At 44.6% G+C, this 19,857-nt stretch overlaps 1 protein-coding gene and 1 long non-coding RNA gene across 9 annotated transcripts; one reads left to right on the top strand and one right to left on the bottom strand.

Moving 5' to 3' along the window:
• Nucleotides 1-200: 200 nt before the first annotated feature.
• agbl2 (AGBL carboxypeptidase 2) lies at nt 201-16,258 on the bottom strand. Of its 8 annotated transcripts, none has more exons than XM_021600828.3 (23): nt 15,990-16,258; nt 15,757-15,803; nt 14,688-14,754; nt 14,160-14,306; nt 7,551-7,730; nt 7,242-7,349; nt 6,949-7,099; nt 6,143-6,809; nt 5,837-5,979; nt 5,521-5,680; nt 5,246-5,372; nt 5,070-5,170; nt 4,842-4,960; nt 4,699-4,765; nt 4,497-4,610; nt 4,182-4,268; nt 3,945-4,061; nt 3,630-3,687; nt 2,515-2,742; nt 2,219-2,243; nt 1,671-2,054; nt 1,314-1,454; nt 201-865 (listed from the first exon to the last, which is right to left on the bottom strand). In XM_021600828.3, the coding sequence occupies exons 2-23, from the start codon at nt 15,790-15,792 to the stop codon at nt 598-600; spliced, it is 3,495 nt and encodes a 1,164-aa protein (XP_021456503.3). In that variant the 5' UTR covers nt 15,793-15,803; nt 15,990-16,258; the 3' UTR covers nt 201-597. The 8 variants fall into 8 exon arrangements, with proteins under 8 accessions (XP_021456503.3, XP_021456528.3, XP_021456521.3 ...); XM_021600853.3 differs by having other exon boundaries at nt 2,515-2,637; XM_021600846.3 differs by having other exon boundaries at nt 4,497-4,607.
• Nucleotides 16,199-19,292, top strand: LOC149985503 (uncharacterized). The gene is made up of 2 exons (XR_016494949.1): nt 16,199-16,729; nt 16,846-19,292. It is a non-coding gene; the product is annotated as an uncharacterized LOC149985503 (long non-coding RNA).
• The last annotated feature ends 565 nt before the right edge of the window (nt 19,293-19,857 follow it).

Below are 19,857 nucleotides of genomic sequence, written 5' to 3'. Positions count from 1 at the left end.
TTGATATGTGGATGTCTCACCCAGCTTTCTTAAGATGAATGCACTAATTTTAAGTCGCTCTGGATAAGTGTCTGCTAAATATCTATGTTTCACAAGGTTTATGCTACAGTAACATTGTGTCTGAATGATGAAGACATGCATACACAGTTTGATAATATTACGCGGGCTGCCCAGTAATACTAAGACAGTATTTTCTGGACTGATGTTATATGATACTTTATGATTAATGATGAGCTGTCTCTTGATTAACAGAAATAACTTCTGCATTGGGAGTGACTCAATCTGATTACGCCCCCATTTGAGAAATGAAAAATAAATAATTTACATTATGACAAATGGATACAAAATATTATAAAAAGTATGCAAAACAGTTCAGTTAGATTTAAAGTGACACGTAGACTCATCAAATAAGAAAGTCACACAATCAAGGCAAAAATACATGTAATTTCGATATCCACCTGAAAGTGGACCTGAAAGTGGATCCATCTTCTTGTGGTCAAAATAGAGCAGAAACTTCCTATAGTCTCCGCCCATCTTCAGGGGTTCGTATCAGCAGTCTGTCTGGTACATTTGCCAATGTGTGTCCCTGCCTGGTTCTCAGCTCAAAGGTGCTGTACTGCGAGGAGGGGCAGACCCTGACGGTCTGGCGACCATCCTCTTCTCCAGATCCAACCCTGTCCCTGCTTCCCCCCCTCTCCCACTGGAGTGGAACCTGGAGGTATTGGCCAGGCTGAGTTTCTGGAGCCTACGTAGACTGTCTAGCTGTCGGGGCAGATGATCTATCTTGGTGTGGGTGGTCGAGGACATCTGGGGTAAAATGCCCATTTCCTGTTTATCCTCCTCTTGCAATGTCTGCTGGGCCAACCTGAGAAGAATGGGTACCATTCAAATTAGCTCTGAATGCAAGTTAAGCATTCCACTGAGAGCAAGCAAGTTCAGCGTTTCACTGTAGTTTTTAGACGTACTAGCTGGTAAGATAAAGAACCTTATAAACTGGGTGAATCGAGCCCTGAATGCTGATTGGCTGACAGCCGTGATATATCAGACCATATACCACTTGTATGACAAAACATTTATTTTTACTGCTCTAATTATGTTGGTAACCAGTTTATAATAGCAATAAGGTACTTTGAGGGTTTGTGATATATGGCTAATATATCATGGCTAAGGGCTGTATCCAGGCACTTCGCGTTGCGTCGTACTTAAGAACAGCCCTTAGCCGTGGTATATTGGCCATATATAACTCCTCGTCGGGCCTTATTGCTTAAATATAAAACTGGTATAAGCCAAGGGGTGGCATACCCTCTCAGTACCTGTGGTTGCTTTTCACACGCCTTGCTGCTGTATCTCCTCCACATACACGCCTGCCTTCTCCCTCCCTCAGCGGCTCTCTCTTTGAGGGGCCCTGCCTCTGTACTCCAGCCCCTGCCTGGTCTCCCCATAGACAGCCATGGCTACAGAGGAAAGATGGAGGGAAGAGGGGTTATAGCTGGGGCAGGACCTCAGAGGGAGAGAGTTATTCTCACATGTAGAGTGAAAGAAACATAAATAAACATCTGTTGTATATGCACTGTATTATACTGTGTATACCAATATACAGTATATTATGTACAGCACTAATGCTAGACGCACTAGAAAGTCAAAATGCCTGGCGTGGAGAGGACAGTAACCTTTTCCCTCTGAAGTCTATGTGCCTCAGGTCTGGCAGGTAGGAGTTACCGTCTGTCCCAGGTTTACTCGGTGGCTTCTCAAAGGCTGCTTGAGGTCCACTCTGGTCCTGCTCACCCACAGGCATAGCGTCTGATAAACCTGCTGTGCAGTCCCTTTCTGGGCTCCTCCATAGGGGCTCTAGGGCATCTGTGTTAGAGGTTGGAGCCTCTGGCATGTAGTAGCGTTTGGAGACCCGGGCTGCGTGGCCTTGTTTCTCTGGGCGTGGACACTGGTGGTGGGACTTGGCTCGGTAGACATTGGAAGAGCGGCAGGGCTCCAGGCCTTGTGGCGGGATGAACTCAGGGACCACCCTGCACTGCATGCCCGGAACTACTGGGGGAGAACTGACACATTTCCAACACAAAACACACGTGTGTGACAGACTATCCAATTTAACATTGACATATTTATGCAGACGATGTACGGTCCCAGTCCTGTATGTTTAGTCATAAATTAAGTCGACTTTCAAGAAAGAGCATATTTTACCGCTATGTTTTGCTGTAGTTACCTGGTGTGTAAAGCAGGCATCCTCTCTGAAAGACAAGAGTAATAACAGCATTAATACTGATCGAACATCTTTACAATAGCAATATTTGGAATGTTTGATTAGCATCTGTTAAACTGTGGGGTGGAAAAGAATGCCACTGACGACACTCCTGATTGCAGTTCTTTGTCATACTACTTTAATTCTACTATCATACTACTTTCCAGTTAGCGAACACCTAACTTCATATTGGGTGTGTGTTCTTCATGTAAATATTGTACCATTCATTCTACCCACTCTATTTCTGCGCTCCAACCCACCTCTCATCCCAGCGTGGCTTCTGTGATCGGGGCTGAAGGGCATGGGTTGCTGCTGAATGGGGGTGGTGTGAACCCTGATCTTTGAGGTGGGCACAGGCACAGAGAAGCCGCGTTGCTGTACAGCTGTAAAAGATAAGGGGCGCCGCTGAGGACCCGGACGCGGGGCCTGGGAGGAGCCAAACTGCAGCTGGGGACTCCAATACTGCAGCCGCTCCTCCTCCGGCTCCTCTGAGGAAGGGATGTTTATTGTAATAAATATTACCCTGGAGGCTGAACTGAGCGATTTCTGCTATATGGGCCAGTTGCAAAGTACAAATGAATTAATTAATTTAAGGGTAGGGTTAGGCATTAGGGTTAGTATTGTGGTTAGGGTCAAGATAATATTGTATTACTTTGTGACTGTGCCAGCAAGTGGCCACTCTGCAGAGGGTGTAACGTCTGATTCCAACTCACACTCTCAATCACGTAGATACCCTGAACGCAGCTCACTTTCCAGCTCACACTCTCAAACACATAGATCCCCTGAACGCAGCTCACTCTCCAGATCCCAATCACCTGAATTCTGATCACCTGTTCACACACCTGTATGTCATTGTCACACACTATGTAGTTCAGTTCTTTGCACCCCATCATTGTGAGGAATCGTTTGTTTTGTGACACACTTCTATTCGAAGCGCTGGGTTTCCTGTAATTAATCCTCCTGTGTATGATAGTTTTGGCCTGCCTCCCTAACGACGCCATTTGCCTATTCCCTGCCTGTACTTTAGCCTATCGGATTTCCTGTTATCAACCTATTGTCTGATCTCCCAGACTACGTTACTAGCCTTTTCCCTGCCTGTACTGTTGCCTTTTTGGACCCCTTGTGTATGAACTTCTGCCTGCCCCTGGACCCAGCTACCTTCCTCCTCCTGTGGTCCTTTACAAATAAACACCTGCTGCGCTTGAAACCAGCTCTCTGTCTCCCATCGTGTTCATTACACAGGGCAAGATTCATGACAATAAATGTCAACCTGAACATTCTGCATGTAAACTGGGAAAGAAAAAAAAGAGTTTTTCTTTAGTCACGTGGCCAGAAAACTAAATCCATTCCTAATGATAAAAGTCTATCCATGTACCTGTGACAGGTGGCTGAGTACGCAGGTATGCGGCCCTTACAGCATCCAGGTATTCATTCTGGAACACAGTTAATGCTGAGCATCAGACTAGGACAAAACAATCACTGCTCGTTCATGCCTTTTGTCAAGTTTGATGGGGTGGGGATGCTCAGAGTGCATTGACCTACTGAGAAGAGGTTGGAAGGGAGGTGGGGGGGTTCTAGGCCCAGGTTGTTGTGAAATACCATGAGAAAATTTGAACTGTAACAGTACTTTAATGACAATGCAAAACTATCAACATGCAGTAGGGCTTGAAGGGTGAATGGCAGCCATTACCTTCTCTGACTCCTCCTCCTGCCAGAGGGTCACATGGCCTATGACCCCGATGCGAGTGGTGGGATGGGGGATCCAGGAGCGTCCTGTCTGACGGCTCACTTTCACCACAAACGGCACCTATACCGTTACATCAGAAGTAGAAGCGCATGTCTTCAGAAATGAGATACTGGGGAAATGCAAAAGCCACAATCTGTCTAAGCAAATGAGGAAGAGTGTGAGCTTCTCTCTAATCCATACCTCTCTCTTCTTCTTCTCTCTGACCACGGCCACCGTCTTTTCCTGGATCCTCACCTTCACCATGTCCTCAGTGGGTAGCACAGGGTCCTGCAGAGAACAGACAGGAGGAAGAATGTAATTTGGCAAGTTTGTTTTGTTCCTAAAGTGAAATCTCCACCCTTCCGGGGCAAAAGGCAATGCAAAACGAACTTGCCCAATTACGCTATATTGTCTGTATATCTCTCCCAGCCTTTTATGTATTAGGGACCACTGTATGTTTCATTGTATCTGGTGGATGAGCTGCACTAATGTGTTGTGTGTGTGTGTTCTTCTCACTATGTTCTTGATGTTCCTGTGGAGGACCTTTGGGTCGACGTTTCTCACTCTCTCCTGTCTCAGTCTGTTCCTCTCCTTACCACTCCTCAGGTGTTTCTTCTTCACTTGGCTCTGCTAGAAAATAAGTTGGCATTAGACTCAGTTAAAGCTATTGTACACAAACATAACTGAGGTCATACGAAGGTTAAGGTTCAAACGGCACCTCATCAATTCGGTTCAGTAGATGGACAGGCAGGCCATCAGACTCTGTGCTGTTTGAGCCGCTGGTACTGTGGAGGAGACACAAAAAGGACATTTAGGTGTATGTGTGTGTGTGTGTGTGTGATGCTCTAAAACCTTCCTTACCTGGACTCAATGTCAGAAATGGAGACGCTGAGAGATCCATCAGAGTCGACCTCCTGGCCCAGCCTCTCTCTGAGCTCCTGCCTTAACATCGCCCGCAACTCAGCTAGGCAGTGACTGGTCTAACACACACACACACACACACACACACACACATATTATGGTTCATCAACATGACAAGCTGAGATGTAACCTTGGTCACTGTGGTAGTGAGAGGTTGACTCCACTCACCTTGGTTGGGTCGGGATCACAGTAGTCCAGCAGTGTGTCACATAAGTAGTACCCCAGAGACTTCAGGTCCCTGGTGGAGAAATGGGTCCCCTTCCTGTTCCCTATAATACAGAATGGAAATGAAGCTCTATAGCATGCATACACATATACACACACTACACCCTGTGCATGCTTACCCAGAGTGGAGCCTCCAAAGGTGGACTCCATGGTGTAGCTGTTCCTAATGCCCAGCCTCCACATGACGACGCGTCCTGTTCCCTCTTTACTCTGATGAACTCTGAACTTACAGCTCCTGAACGAGAACTACAGGAAGAGGGCACAAACATTGTGTTTGACTCCCTAGCTTTGATTTATAACATAAATGTACTGTGGTTTTATACTGGAGATGCCTTCTTGGCCAGGTATCCAGTAAAAAAAAATATGATTTTCTTTATTTCAATCGGATTGGAACCTTGTCATTGGCGTTCTTGCTCATCATGAGCGGGAAGACTCTCTCATGGAGCCGTTGTGTGGCATCATCGCTGTTGGTACAGCCATACATGAAGACGTTGTTCTTACGACTGTGACCGTGGAAATCACAATACAACACCACGTCCCTCTCAGCCATCAGTCTTGGGTGCCAAGGCAACAACAAGGACAGAGGGAAAACCATGGCAACAGGGTCAGAGGTCAGAAAAGGCAGAGTGAACTTACAAACCTCTCCATAGGTTAGAAAGGCATGACTGTGTCACATCTGTTTGAGTATCCTCCTGCTTCCCGCATCGCACCTCTTGACCATGTTCCTGGTGTGCCAGACACAGGGGAAGGAGTCCCTCAGCAGGGTATTGTAGTTCCTGTTCAGGTCCCTGCCGGCCAGAGAGCAGCGATAGTTCCCCACAACCACCCCGTCTGGGTTCAGCATGGGCACCACCTGCAAGTCCGCAAGGGAGAAACACAACAATCAACATGAGTGTCTTTATTGGGTGTTTCTAATTCTGACGGGAAAACGTAATTTATCCCACATGGCAGTAAAATACATAAATGAAACACATGGATATTTACAAATATAAAAAGGCCCAAAGTGCGTCAGCGACCTTAAACACAAAAGTCTCCCTTAGCAGCCTGGCGTCGTCTGACTCTCCTAGCAGGAAGTCCAGGAAGCCCTGCATCATCCAGGAGCTGTTGGTCTCCCCGGGGTGCACCCTGGCTGTAACCACCACCGCCCGCTTGGCACTCCTATCCATCCACCCCCCTCCTGGTGATGTCACTGTCAGCACGTGCACAGCATTGCCGGCCAGGCTGCGACACAGCACCCGCAGCTTGCAGTAGGCGCCGGTGGCGGAGTTGGAGGTGAGGCGGCTGAGGTAGCGCTGCAGGTGGGAGTAGGTGTAGGGGTAGCAGTGGGCCAAATAGCAGGTGTCAAAGTCGTAGGGGAACTGGCCGGTCCATGTAAGGGAGTGTAGGGACTTTGTGTTGGTGGTAGTGTTGTTGTCCTGCTCAGCCTGGTGGTGCTGGTTGCGGTAGTATCTGATGTTGGAGCCAGTTCGGCGCCAGCCCTCTCCCTTCTCCCAGGCGGCTCTTTCAGAGTAGAGCAGAGGCCTCATGCCCAGGCAATACAGGCTGCTAGCCTTCATCAGGTTGACTATGGTGAAGCGATAGGTGACCCCCGCCTTCATGTTTCTGACCCGGAAGTAGAACCACTGCGTGTGCTTGGTGGTGTACATGTCGGTGCGGAGGGTGAGCTCATAGTCATGGACACCGCTGTGTAAGGGGGAGAGGGGGATAGAAAGAGAGTGAGAAGGAAATATTCTTCCCTACACACAGTTACCCTCCCTGCAACTTAGCAACAATTTGTAAATTGTAAATGGGTTAAACAGTTATACAGGCTCAGTAGACTCACACTTGAACTGCCTTCTGCAGGTTGCCGCTCTCAAAGCGTGACTCAAAGGCCAGGGTGGACTTGTCCTGATGCATGGCACAAGAGGTGGAGCTCTTGATGGGCCCCCGGCTTCCTCCCACACGAGAGTAGGTGAAGTAGGAGGTCTTTGTGCCTAAACAGGGGAAAGAATAAGAACAGGAGCTGGAAGGACAGGTGAGAGAGGTAACACTGTCAGAAAATGAAGGCCTACTAAGGGCACCACTATATACCTTACTGACATAGAGTTAGGGTTACTGACATAGAGTTAGGGTTACCTGGGTCAATGCAGTAAACCACGTTCCCCTTTTCCTCCCCGACAGGCATGGGGGCCCTCTCATGGCCCGTGGGTTGGTAGAACGGCTCTGGGTCTGGAGGGTCCCACTCTAGAACACAGCAATATACAGTATTTCAATAACAATAACATTTCAATTTGGATTAACACGATACTGTATAATAGTTCAAAAATGTGGAGCCCACTGAGAAACAGAACTCTGTAATGGATAGCTCTGGACTGCTCAAAACACTGCACAGGTCAAAACAACACTTAGTGTTTGTTACAGCATATACAGTTCAGTGGTATGTACCTATGTGGTGTATGGCTTCCTTGAAGACCTCATACTCAATGGGCCAGCGGACCCCCTGGAAAGGGGTGGAGGGGATGGCAAACAGGTCCAGGGGCTCCCTAAGCCGGGGGATGGGACGCTCCCCGTCAAAATCTATCACCAGCTGCCTGGTCCTGAGGGCCTGTCCCAGGTGCAAGGTGACTGGGGGATAGATAGAAAACATCACTGCATCACAAAAAAAGGTGATAGAATTATACATATATGATAAAAATATACCTATGTACAGGAAAAACATAAAAGCAACAGTAGTGTAAGTCAAAACAGCAGCGTTGCAGTTCTTGACACACTCAAACCAGTGCACCTGGCACGTACTACCACCATATGTATATATACAGTACCAGTCACAAATTTGGATACACCTACTCATTCAAGGGCTTTTCTTTAGTTGTACTATTTTCTACATTGTAGAATAATAGTGAAGACATCAAAAATATGAAATAACACACAGTAGCCACCCTTTGCCTTGATGACAGCTTTGCACACTCTTGGCATTCTCTCAACCAGCTTCATGAGGTAGTCATCGGGAATGCCTTTCAATTAACAGGTGTGCCTTGTTAAAAGTACATTTGTGGAATTTCTTGCCTTTTTAATGTGTTTGAGCCAATCAGTTGTGTTGTGACAAGGTAGGAGGGTATACAGAAGATATCCCTATTTGGTAAAAGGCCAAGTCCATATTATGTCTCGAATAAGCAAAGAGAAATGACAGTCCATCATTACTTTAAGACATGAAGGTCAGTCAATTCAGAAATCCAACATTAAGTCCAACATTAAGAACTTACAAGAACATTAACAACATTAAGAACTGTTTCTTCAAGTGCAGTTGCAAAAACCATCAAGCGATATAATGAAACTGGCTCTCATGAGGACCACCACAGGAAAGGAAGACCAAGAGTTATCTCTTCTGCAGAGGATAAATTCATTACAGTTACCAGCCTCAGAAATTGCAGCCCAAATAAATGCTTCACACAGTCCATACACATCTCAACATCAACTGTTCAGAGGAGACTGCGTGAATCAGGCCTTCATGGTTGAATTGCTGCCAGGAAACCACTACTAAAGGACACCAATAAGAAGAAACTTGTTTGGGCCAAGAAACACGAGCAATGGACATTAGACCTGTGGAAATCTGTCTGATGAGTCCAAATGTGAGATTTTTGGTTCCACCCACCGTGTCTTTGTGAGACGCAGAGTATGTGAACGGATGATCTCTGCATGTGTGGTTCCCACCGTGAAGCATGGATGAGGTGGTGTGATGGTGCCTTGCTGGTGACACTGTGACTTTTTTTGAATTCAAGGCACACTTAACCAACATGGCTACAACAGCATTCTGCAACAATACGCCATCCCATCTGGTTTGCGCTTAGAGGGACTATAAGCTTCATTAAATAGTACCCGCAAAACACCAGTCTCAACGTCAACAGTGAAGAAGTGACTCCGGGATGCTGGCCTTCCAGGCAGAGTTCCTCTGTCCAACGTCTGTGGTTTTTGCCCATCTTTCTTTTTATTGGCCAGTCTGAGATACGGCGTTTTCTTTGCAACTCTGCCTAGAAGGCCAGCATCCCGGAGTCGCCACTTCACTGTTGACGTTGAGACTGGTATTTTGCGGGTACTATTTAATGAAAGTGCCAGTTGAGGACTTGTGAGGCGGCTGTTTCTCAAACTAGACACTCTCATGTACTTGCTCTTGCTCAGTTGTGCACCGGGGCCTCCCACTTCTCTTTCTATTCTGGTTAGAGCCAGTTTGCACTGTTCTGTGAAGGGAGTAGTACACAGCATTGTACCAGATCTTCAGTTCTTTGGCAATTTCTTGCATGGAATAGCCTTCATCACTGTCAAACGCTCCCTAAAACACTTCTGTGAGCAGGCCTTTCTAATTGACCTGTCTGGGATATCCTGGAATGACATTGACCTCATCCCGTCAGTAGATGATGCCTGGCTATTCTTTAAAAGTGCCTTCCTCAGTATCTTAAATAAGCATGCCCCATTCAAAAAAAATAGAACTAGGAATAGATATAGTCCTTGGTTCACCCCAGACCTGTCTGCCCTTGACCAGCACAAAAACATCCTGTAGCGTTCTGCATTAGCATCGAATAGCCCCCGTGATATGCATCTTTTCAGAGAAGTTAGGAACAAATATACACAGGCAGTTAGGAAAGCTAAGGCTAGCTTTTTCAAACAGAAATTTGCATCCTGAAGTACTAACTCAAAAATGTTCTGGGACACTGTAAAGTCCATGGAAAATAAGAGCATCTCCTACCAGCTGCCCACTGCTCTGAGGCTAGGAAACTCTGTCACCACCGATAAATCCACTATAATTGAGAATTTCAAAAAGCATTTCTCTACGGCTGGCCATGCTTTCCACATGGCTACCCTACCCCGGTCAACTGCCCGGCACCCTCCACAGCAATCCGCCAAAGCCCCACCATTTCTCCTTCACCCAAATCCAGATAGCTGATGTTCTGAAAGAGCTGCAAAATGTGGACCCCTACAAATCAGATGGGCTAGATAATCTGGACCCTCTCTTTCTAAAATTATCTGCCAAAATTGTTGCAACCCCTATTACTAGCCTGTTCAACCTCTCTTTCGTATCGTCTGAGATTCCCAAAGATTGGAAAGCTGCCGCGGTAATCCCCCTCTTCAAAGGGGGGGGACACTCTTGACCCAAACTTCTACAGACCTATATCTATCCTACCCTGTCTTTCTAAGGTCTTCGAAAGCCAAGTTAACAAACAGATTACCGATCATTTCAAATCCCACTGTACCTTCTCCGCTATGCAATCTTGTTTCAGAGCTGGACATGGGTGCACCTCAGCCACGCTCAAGGTTCTAAACGACATCATAACCGCCATCGATAAGAGACATTACTGTGCAGCTGTATTCATCGACCTGGCCAAGGCTTTCAACTCTGTCAAGCACCACATTCTTATTGGCAGATTCGACAGCCTTGGTTTCTCAAATGATATCCTCGCCTGGTTTACCAACTACTTCTCAGACAGAGTTCAGTGTGTCAAATCGGAGGGCCTGTTGTCCAAACCTCTGGCAGTCTCTATGGGGGTGCCACAGGGTTCAATCCTCAGGCCGACTCTCTTCTCTGTTTACATCAATGACGTTGCTCTTGCTGCTGGTGATTCTCTGATACACCTCCACACAGACAACACCATTCTGTATACTTCTGGCCCCTCTTTGGACACTGTGTTAACTAACCTCCGGACGAGCTTCAATGCCGTACAACTCTCCTTCCGTGGCCTCCAACTGCTCTTAAATGCAAGTAAAACTAAATGCATGCTATTCAACCGATCACTGCCCGCCCCTGCTCGCCTGTCCAGCATCACTACTCTGGTTTGGCTCTGACTTAGAATACGTGGACAACTACAAATACCTGGGTGCCTGGTTAGACTGTAAACTCTCCTTCCAAACATTAAGCATCTCCAATCCAAAATTAAATCTAGAATCGGCTTCCTATATCGCAACAAAGCATCCTTCACTCATGCTGCCAAACATACCCTCGTAAAACTGACCATCCTACCGATCCTCGACTTCAGTGATTTCATCTATAAAATAGCCTCCAACACTCTACTCAACAAACTGGATGCAGTCTATTACAGTGCCATCTGTTTTGTCACCAAAGCCCCATACACTACCCACCATTGCGACCTGTAGGCTCTCGTTGGTTGGCCCCTGCTTCATACTCGTCGCCAAACCCACTGGCTACCAGTTATCTACAAGTCTCTGCTAGGTAAAGCCCCACCTTATCTCAGCTCACTGGTCACCATAGCAGCACCCACTCATAGCATGCGCTCCAGCAGGTATATCTCATTGGTCACCCCCAAAGCCAATTCCTCTTTTGGTCGTCTTTCCTTCCAGTTCTCTGCTGCCACTGACTAGAACGAACTGCAAACGTCTCTGAAGCTGGAGACTCATGTCTCCCTCACTAGCTTTAAGCGCCATCTGTCAGAGCAGCTCACAGATCACTGCACCTGTACATAGCCCATCTGTAAACAGCCTATCTACCTACCTCATCCCCATACTGTATTTATTTATCTTGCTCCTTTGCACCCCAGTATCTCTACTTGCACATTCATCTTATGCACATCTACCATTCCATAATCACTTCGCCACCATGGCCTATTTATTTCCTTATCTTACCGCATTTGCACTCACTGTATATAGACTTTTTGTTTTTTTGTTCTACTGTATTATTGACTATGTTTTGTTTATTCCATGTGTAACTCTGTGTTGTTGTATGTGTCAAATTGTTGTGCTTTATCTTGTCCAGGTCGCAGTTGCAAATGAGAACTTGTTGTCAACTAGCCTACCTGGTTAAATAAAGGTGAAATAAAAAAATTTAAAATTAATTTAAAAAACATGCCATTGAAACACAGGAGTGATGGTTGCTGATTACGGGCCTCTGTACGCCTATATAGATATTCCATTAAAAATCTGCCGTTTCCAGCTACAACAGTCATTTACAACATTAACAATGTCTACACTGTATAAAGTATTTAGACCCCTTGACTTATTCCAAATTTTGTTATGTTACAGCCTTATTCTAAAATGGATAAAATAAAAAAAATGATCTGCTTCAATCTACACACAATATGCCATAATGACATTTTTGCAAATGTATTAAAAATAAATTGAAATATTACATTTACATACTATCACATTTACATCTACCCTTTACTCGGCACTTTGTTGACGCACCTTTTGCAGCGATTACAGCCTCGAGTCTTCTTTGGGTATGAAGTTACAAGCTTGGCACACCTGTATTTGGGGAGTTTCTCCCATTCTTCACTGCAGATCCACTCAAGCATTGTCAGGTTAGATGGGGAGCGTTGCTGCACAGCTATTTTCATGTCTCTCTAGAGATGTTTGATCGGGTTCAATTCCGGGGTCTGGCTGGGCCACTCAAGGACATTCAGAGACTTGTCCCGAAGCCACACCTGTGTTGTCTTGGCTGTGTGCTTAGGGTCGTTGCCCTGTTGGAATGTGAACCTTATCCCCAGTCTTGAGCGCTCTGGAGCAGGTTTTCATCAAGGGTCTCTCTGTAATTTGTGCTGTTCATCTTTTCCTCGATTCTGACTAGTCTCCCAGTCCCTGCCGCTGAAAAACATTCCCACCGCATGATGCTGCCACCACCATGCTTCACCATAGGGATGGTGTCAGGATTCCTCCAGAAGTGACGCTTGGCATTCAGGCCAAAGAGTTCAATCTTGGTGTCATCAGACCAGAAAATCTTTTAGGTGCTCTTTGGCAACTCCAAGTGGGCTGCCATGTGCCATAAAGGCCTGATTGGTGGAGTGCTGCAGAGATGTTTGTCCTTCTGGAAGGTTCTCCCATCTCCACAGAGGAACTCTGGAGCTCTGCTAGAGTGACCATCGGGTTCTTGGTCACCTCCCTGACCAAGGCTGTTCTCCCCTGATAGCTCAGTTTGGCCAGACGGCCAGCTCTAGAAAGAGTATTGGTGGTTCCAAACGTCTTCCATTTAAGAATGATGGAGGCCACTGTGTTCTTGGGGACCCTTAAATGCTGCAGATTTATTTTGGTACCCTTCCCCAGATCTGTGCCTCAACACAATCCTGTCTCGGAGCTCTACGGACAATTCCTTCAACCTCATGGCTTGGTTTTTGCTCTGACATGCACTGTCAACTTGGGGACCTTATATAGACAGGTGTGTGCCTTTCCAAATCATGTCCAATCAATTGAATTTACCACAGGTGGACTCCAATCAAGTTGTAGAAACATGTCAAGGATGATCAATGGAAACAGGATGCACCTGAGCTCAATTTCGATTCTCATAGCAACGGGTCTGAAAACTTCTGTAAATAAGGTATTTCTGTTTTTTAATACATTTGCAAATATTTCTAAAAACCTGTTTTCACTTTGTCATTATGGGGTATTGTGTGTAGATTGATGAGGAAAAACAATAATTTAATCAATTTAAGAACAAGGCTCTCACGTAAAATGTGGAAAAAGTCATGGGGTCTGAATACCCTCCGAATGCACTATATGTATAATATTTGATATATCCTGCTGAGAAAAACAAAGCCGATTGATGGTAGTAGACGCTAATAATAAGATGCTTAACCGTAACTAGCGGAGGCATTCAATAGAGATCTAATCTGGTCTTTTGGGATGACAGGGCTTTAAAAGATGACTAAAATGACACCGCCCTCTGTATCCTGTAATCAAGGTATTACATGGAGCAGGTGGACTGGATTGCTTTAATCAACTGGATTACACTGCTGCATCACATCCAAAAGTAACATGACCCAGCATTGGAGAAGCCTGGGAATCACGCTCTATTGTGAAATACAACAAGGTATACCAGCCCTCTTGTTTATCAGTCATCACTATCTGCCCATGACACAAACTTGTGGGCTTTGCTTAACACTTTAACCACAAATCCAATTTTAACCATTTAGCAACTATACACCGCTAACAAAAACCCTTACCCTACTACTATCCAGATGAAGAGTAAATTGTTATAGTTCAAGTGTAAAATAGCTTTATTCGCTATTTTGACCCATTTGTCCTTTTTGCATGTCCATATTGTGGCTCTCATCTTACATGCCCTCCTGCCAGGCTCCTGCTCCTCATCCTCCATGTTGGAATTATTGCTGTCAGAGGAGTGGGTGCCTGGGTGGCTTGAGCCAGGGTGGTGGGAATCCCTCCATCTTTGTCTTAAGAGGTTGCCTTGGAAATAATTATCTGTGCCTGAGGGGAGAGAATTGACATTTCTGAGGGAAGCACTCTGTAATGGTTTTTTTTCTTGGTTTATAGCAAAGAATGCATAAACATTTTATTTGTGTATGTAAACATGTTACATAACTGGCTAATATGGCAAGAGTAGCAGTAGCACAATCTCATGTACTATGCTCAACTACTGTATAAAAGGTCACAATGGCATCTTGTTTGTTGGGGTAAGACTGGTGCCCTTGAATTGATTGATTTGCAGGATTAAATTGCATGGTAATTTGACAGAGAGTGGAATGATGTAGGTCAGGTCTCACCAAGTAACATTTATGTAAACAAATGATGCAAGGCAAGCCTCTTGAGTTTCCAGTAATTGTGTCAGGTTGCCAAGTGCCAACCTACTTGTAAAGAGTCCATAGTGCTGTAGGTGGTGCAGGATGAGTCTCTCATAGGCATTCTCTGATGTCCTCTTAGAATAAATCAGATGAAGCTTGCATTTAGCAGGCTAGGTGATAGACTACTGCAATTATTGTAATCATTTTGTAAAAATACTGTAAATATGTGAGTAACCGTAAAACATCTGGGGACGGTTTCCCAAAAGCATCTTATAGAATCGTTAGAACCTTTGTTGGAGCATCGTTAAATCTCCGAGACATTCTCAAATCCATCGTTATTAACGTTGCACTTGAAAACGTTCGTAATCTGACGCCCGCCTCAGACTATTCGTAGAACCGCTAAACATGAAATCACATGATTTACCCATCTCTCTGTGACCGCTGATAACTTCCGACCAAAGTTGACTAGAAAAACAAAGTTGCCAGTGTCTTTGCAATTAATCAAAACAAGCAACCGAGATTATGCATTAACATATAAACAGTTGGCTATAGGCTTATTTTAATCATATTGAAATACATTTCATGTTCAATCTAAGGTCTGTAATTGGTCTCAATATATGATGTGTAGCCTAACGTGTGCAATGATGTGGCAAATCGGTGATTCAGTGCATTTTTTGGGGGGGGTAAGCATTAGAATAAGCCACCTCAATATTTAGAGCCGTAGGTAGTTATATCTCTCTAGGAGCTGATCCCTCGTCAGTTTTGTGAAATAATGATAATGTTAAGGAAAGATTTGAATGGAGAAAGCTGATCCGAGAGCAGCGCTCCCTTTCTTTCTATTCTATCAGGATCGACACATCATGCTCCAACGACGCACAGCAAACCTCTCTGTGTGGTGTTTTGTGAAACGCATGTTACATCTTCTGCCTCTGTAGGAAATATGCGTAATTAAAACACGATATTCCATCGCTATCGGGAAACCGGGTCCTGACTAGTAACGTTATAAGTACAATCTTACCTGATCACAACAACAATCACGTTTGTGTTTTGTTGGCATAGGATACTTTGTAATAAAATATTGTACAACGCCTCATGTTAAAATGTTTCTCATTTAACTAACTAGCTATAGTACTGACCAGTATCTCTGTGTCTGTCTTCAATGCTGGGCACATCCTGGTTGGAACTGCAAAAGAGAATTCCCACAGAAGTTAGTATTCACGCGTTGCTTGCTAAGTTAGCTAACATTACTTAGCTAGGAACAGAACTTTAGACCAACAACAACAAGTGGTAACTGGTTACAGCTTCTCAGATATTATCGCATATTATTGAATATTCCTAACAGCAAATAACGTTAGACAAAACCCCAAACCTTTGAATGAAAAACACGTCTTGACTTGCAAGAAAAGTGTGGGTGAACTTCATAGCTAGCTAGGTCACTTGACTAGTAGCAGCTAGCAAAAAAATAACTTTCACTACAATGTTGCTTAGCAACTAATGTTCCGTGCACCGTTGCCATGGGATCAGGGGTGCGTTCAGTACGACAGAACGGTATTGAATGTTTAATTCAACGGAAACGATACTGTACTGAACGACCAGTTTGATACCGATGTGATTATGGGGGCCAGAGAGAGATTGTATGGTGGGCTGTGTGCTGCACGAGTTTTGCGATTTCAAGTGATCACACCCACCAAACGGGAGCAAACGCACCTCAAACCGTCACGTGCTACACACGTTGAAATGAACTGAACGCACCCCGGTTGTCTTGTTTGTAGCTTTGCTTTGATCGTGGTGGCGGCAATACCTAGCTTGCTACAGCAAGATCAGGATAGCGTGCAGTGTTCACCTTTTGTTTTCAGCACACGGGTAGAGCACACGAAGGTAGCTTTCTAGCTGCAACTTGCATTATCTAAAAAAATATTCAATACAGTTGTTACGGGTTTTTCTCAACGAGCGATTAACAGTTGCTGTTGATGAGATATTCTGGGCAGTTGAATAAAACGCAAACTGAGTACCAGGAAGAACTTTCCCCTTCAAAGGAGGAAAACGACTGTCTGCAAAGGCTGCTTGAAGTCGCTGTTATTAAACCTGAGATCAGGCTACACATAGCAGGTTCGTTAGTTTGTCTAGTTCAACTACTCTACAAAATGTACAGTATTTATTGGGCAACTCATATCAGCTTTTGGGTTTTCAATGTTAATGCTGTGTATTGTGTTTTGTGATTGCAGTCTATCCTAGGCGACTCATGACGTTTACATTGTCATTTCATCCAGACCTCCAGCAGCTCACTCTCCATGGTGATCAGGAGGTTCCCCCTGATCAGCAGTACTGTGTGCAAGAGTGGAGCCCTAGTCTGGGACAGGAGGGCCAAGAGCCTACACATATTACAGAGGAACGTGGGGAGCTCAGGACCAGTCAGTGGGAAGAGCAGCTTCCAAAGCTGGAAGATGATACCAAATACTCCATATTCACTCCTGCCTGTGTGAAAAGTGACTGTGATGAGAACCTAATTCTGCACTCGTATCTTTAGCGTGGTCAACATTAAGTTAATGAAGAAAGGGTATCTCTCCCCAGCACCTCAACTAAATAGATCCATACAGAACCTTATGAAGAGGACTACATAGTATCAGAACTAACCAGTGACTGTCATTCTCTTGCTGCAGTAATCCAGACTGTTCTGCAGTCAATGGGGTGGAAAGTTAAGTCCCTCAGTCAGGTTTTAAGCCCGGCAAATCAAATATAACATGGACAGTAAAAAGACAAAGATCCTGTGTCAATAATAAGGGTAGGAATTCTACAGTCATCCAATCTGAAATCACCCAGTCAACGTCATAATGCTTCTTGTCATTGTAAGGTGTGTGGCATGTCTTTTCGTTACATGTGTTCTTTAGTGAATCATGTGAAAATTCATACAATGGATATAGAACATCCTTGTGGTGTGTGTGAAAAATGCATTGAGTCCTTGGAAAGTATGAAAGATCACCTGCAAATGCACCTTACAGCGAAGTTTACGTGTAACATTTGTCGTAAATGTTTTGTAAGGAATTGAAAGCTGACAGTGCACACAAGGACTCATTCAGCACTGGTTCCCATCTTAGAGTGCACATGAGGCCTCATACAAGAGAGAAATCATATGTCTGCCCTGATTGTGGCAGAGGCTTGTTTCAGAGTGAACATCTGAAAGCAACACAAGGATCCACACAGGTGAAAAACCATACTATTGCTGTTTTTGTGACAAATGTTTGAGGACTGGCACTAATCGGACGGGTCACATGAGGACTCACAGGGGAGTAACCATATACGGTGCATTCTGAAAGTATTCAGACCCCTTGACTTTTTCCACATTTTGTTATGTTACAACCTTATTCTAAAATGGATTCAATCGTTTCCCCACCTCATCAATCTACACACAATACCCCATAATGACAAAGCAAAAACAGGTTTTTAGAAATGTTTGCAAATTTATAAACATAAAACTGGTATTACATTTACATAAGTATTCAGACCCTTTACTCAGTACTTTGTTGAAGCACCTTAGGCAGCGATTATAGCCTCGAGTCTTGGGTATGACGCTACAATCTTGGCACAAGTGTATTTGGGGAATTTCTCCCATTCTTCTCTGCAAATCCTCTCAAGCTCTGTCAAGTTAGATGGGGAGCATCGCTTGATGCTGCCATTTCTACAGCATGATGCTGCCATTTCCACAGCATGATGCTTCACCGTAGGGATGGTGGCAGGTTTCCTCCAGACGTGACGCTTGGCATTCAGGCCAAAGAGTTCAATCTTAGTTTCATCGGACCTGAGAATCTTGCTTCTCATGGTCTGAGAGTCCTTTAGCTGCCTTTTGGCAAACTCCAAGCGGGCTGTCATGTGCGTTTTACTGAAGAGTGGCTTCCGTCTGGCCACTCTACTATTAAGGCCTGACTGGTGGAGTGCTACACAGATTGTTGTCCTTCTGGAAGGTTCTCCCATCTTCAAGGAGGAACTCTGGAGCTCTGTCAGAGTGACCATCGGGATCTTGGTCACCTCCCTGACCAAGGTCGTTCTCCCCCGATTGCTCAGTTTGGCCAGTCGGCCAGCTCTTGGAAGAGTCTTGGTGGTTCCAAACTTCTTCCACATAAGAGGGAGGCCACTGTGTTCTTGGTGACCTTCAATGCTGTAGAAATGTTTTGGTACCCTTCCCCAGATCTGTGCCTCGACACAATCCTGTCTCAGAGCTCTACAGACAATTCCTTCGACCTCACGGCTTTGTTTTTTCTCTGACATGCACTGCCAACTGTGGAACCTTACATAGCAGGTGTGTGCCTTTCCAAATCATGTCCAATCAATTGAATTTACCACAGGTGGACTCCAATCAAGTTGTAGAAACATCTTAAGGATGATCAATGGAAACAGGATGCACCTGAGCTCAATTTTGAGTCTCATAGCAAAGGGTCTGAATACTTATGTAAATAAGTTATGTTTTTTATTTAATACATTTGCAAAAATGTATAAAACCTGTTGTCGTTATTGTGTGTAGATTGCTGAGATTTTTTTTTATGAATCCATTTTAGAATAAGGCTGTAACGTAACAATTTGGAAGAAGTCAAGCGGTCTGAATGCCGTGTAGATGGAGTCTGTCAAATGCACAAAAAAAGGGGGTTAAATACATGTAAAAAAAAATAAATAAATAAAACTATTCCTGATCTTTCTTATCTCTCAGATATAGGAGAGACACTTCAGAACCAACTTCCTTTTGATATTATCTGTTTCATGTAGTGAATATTTTTTTCAACCCGTTTGTATGGACTAATAGCAGTAAGGCCAACAAAAAATATATATATATTTTTTAAATATATATTTTTTTGTTACTGCAAGTGGTCATAAAATTCCAAATCAAAAAGCAAAATTATCCTTTGTATGACCTTAAAACAATTCCATATAGCTTAGTAGAACCCCCGGAGCAGGTTTGTGATAATGTTAGTCTATTTAACCTTTATTGTATGGAAGTTTATAGAAAAATAATACAGCTTTTACACGTACATAGCAATGTCATTTGTCTGAATTTCCTATTGTAGGCTTATGGGTTTTCTACATCTCAGGTCCTTCCTTTCTACTTGCCTCCAGACATCCTCTGTCAACAGTCAGTCTCTGGAGAGGTTCCCCCTGAGCAGCAGCACTGTGTGCAGTAGTGGAGCCCCAGCCTGGGACAGGAAGACCCAGAGCCTACACAGATAAAGGAAGAACTCGGAACCAGTCAG

This window comes from Oncorhynchus mykiss, chromosome 1 (assembly GCF_057628025.1).
Source record: "Oncorhynchus mykiss isolate SJ-2025 chromosome 1, ASM5762802v1, whole genome shotgun sequence".
NCBI lineage: Eukaryota > Metazoa > Chordata > Actinopteri > Salmoniformes > Salmonidae > Oncorhynchus > Oncorhynchus mykiss.
Note: the sequence above shows the minus strand (reverse complement) of the source record. Positions and strands in the feature narration are given on the sequence as shown.

What these genes read in the sequence shown, in the direction of transcription:
- agbl2 (XM_021600828.3), bottom strand. Translation starts at nt 15,792, where the DNA reads ATGTGCCCAGCATTGAAGACAGACACAGAGATACTG. An exon ending in GCACTATGGACTCTTTACAA is followed by an intron (nt 14,307 to 14,687) that starts GTAGGTTGGCAC and finishes CTCTCCCCTCAG; the next exon opens with GCACAGATAATTATTTCCAA. An exon ending in TACTGAACCGAATTGATGAG is followed by an intron (nt 4,611 to 4,698) that starts GTGCCGTTTGAA and finishes CTTATTTTCTAG; the next exon opens with CAGAGCCAAGTGAAGAAGAA.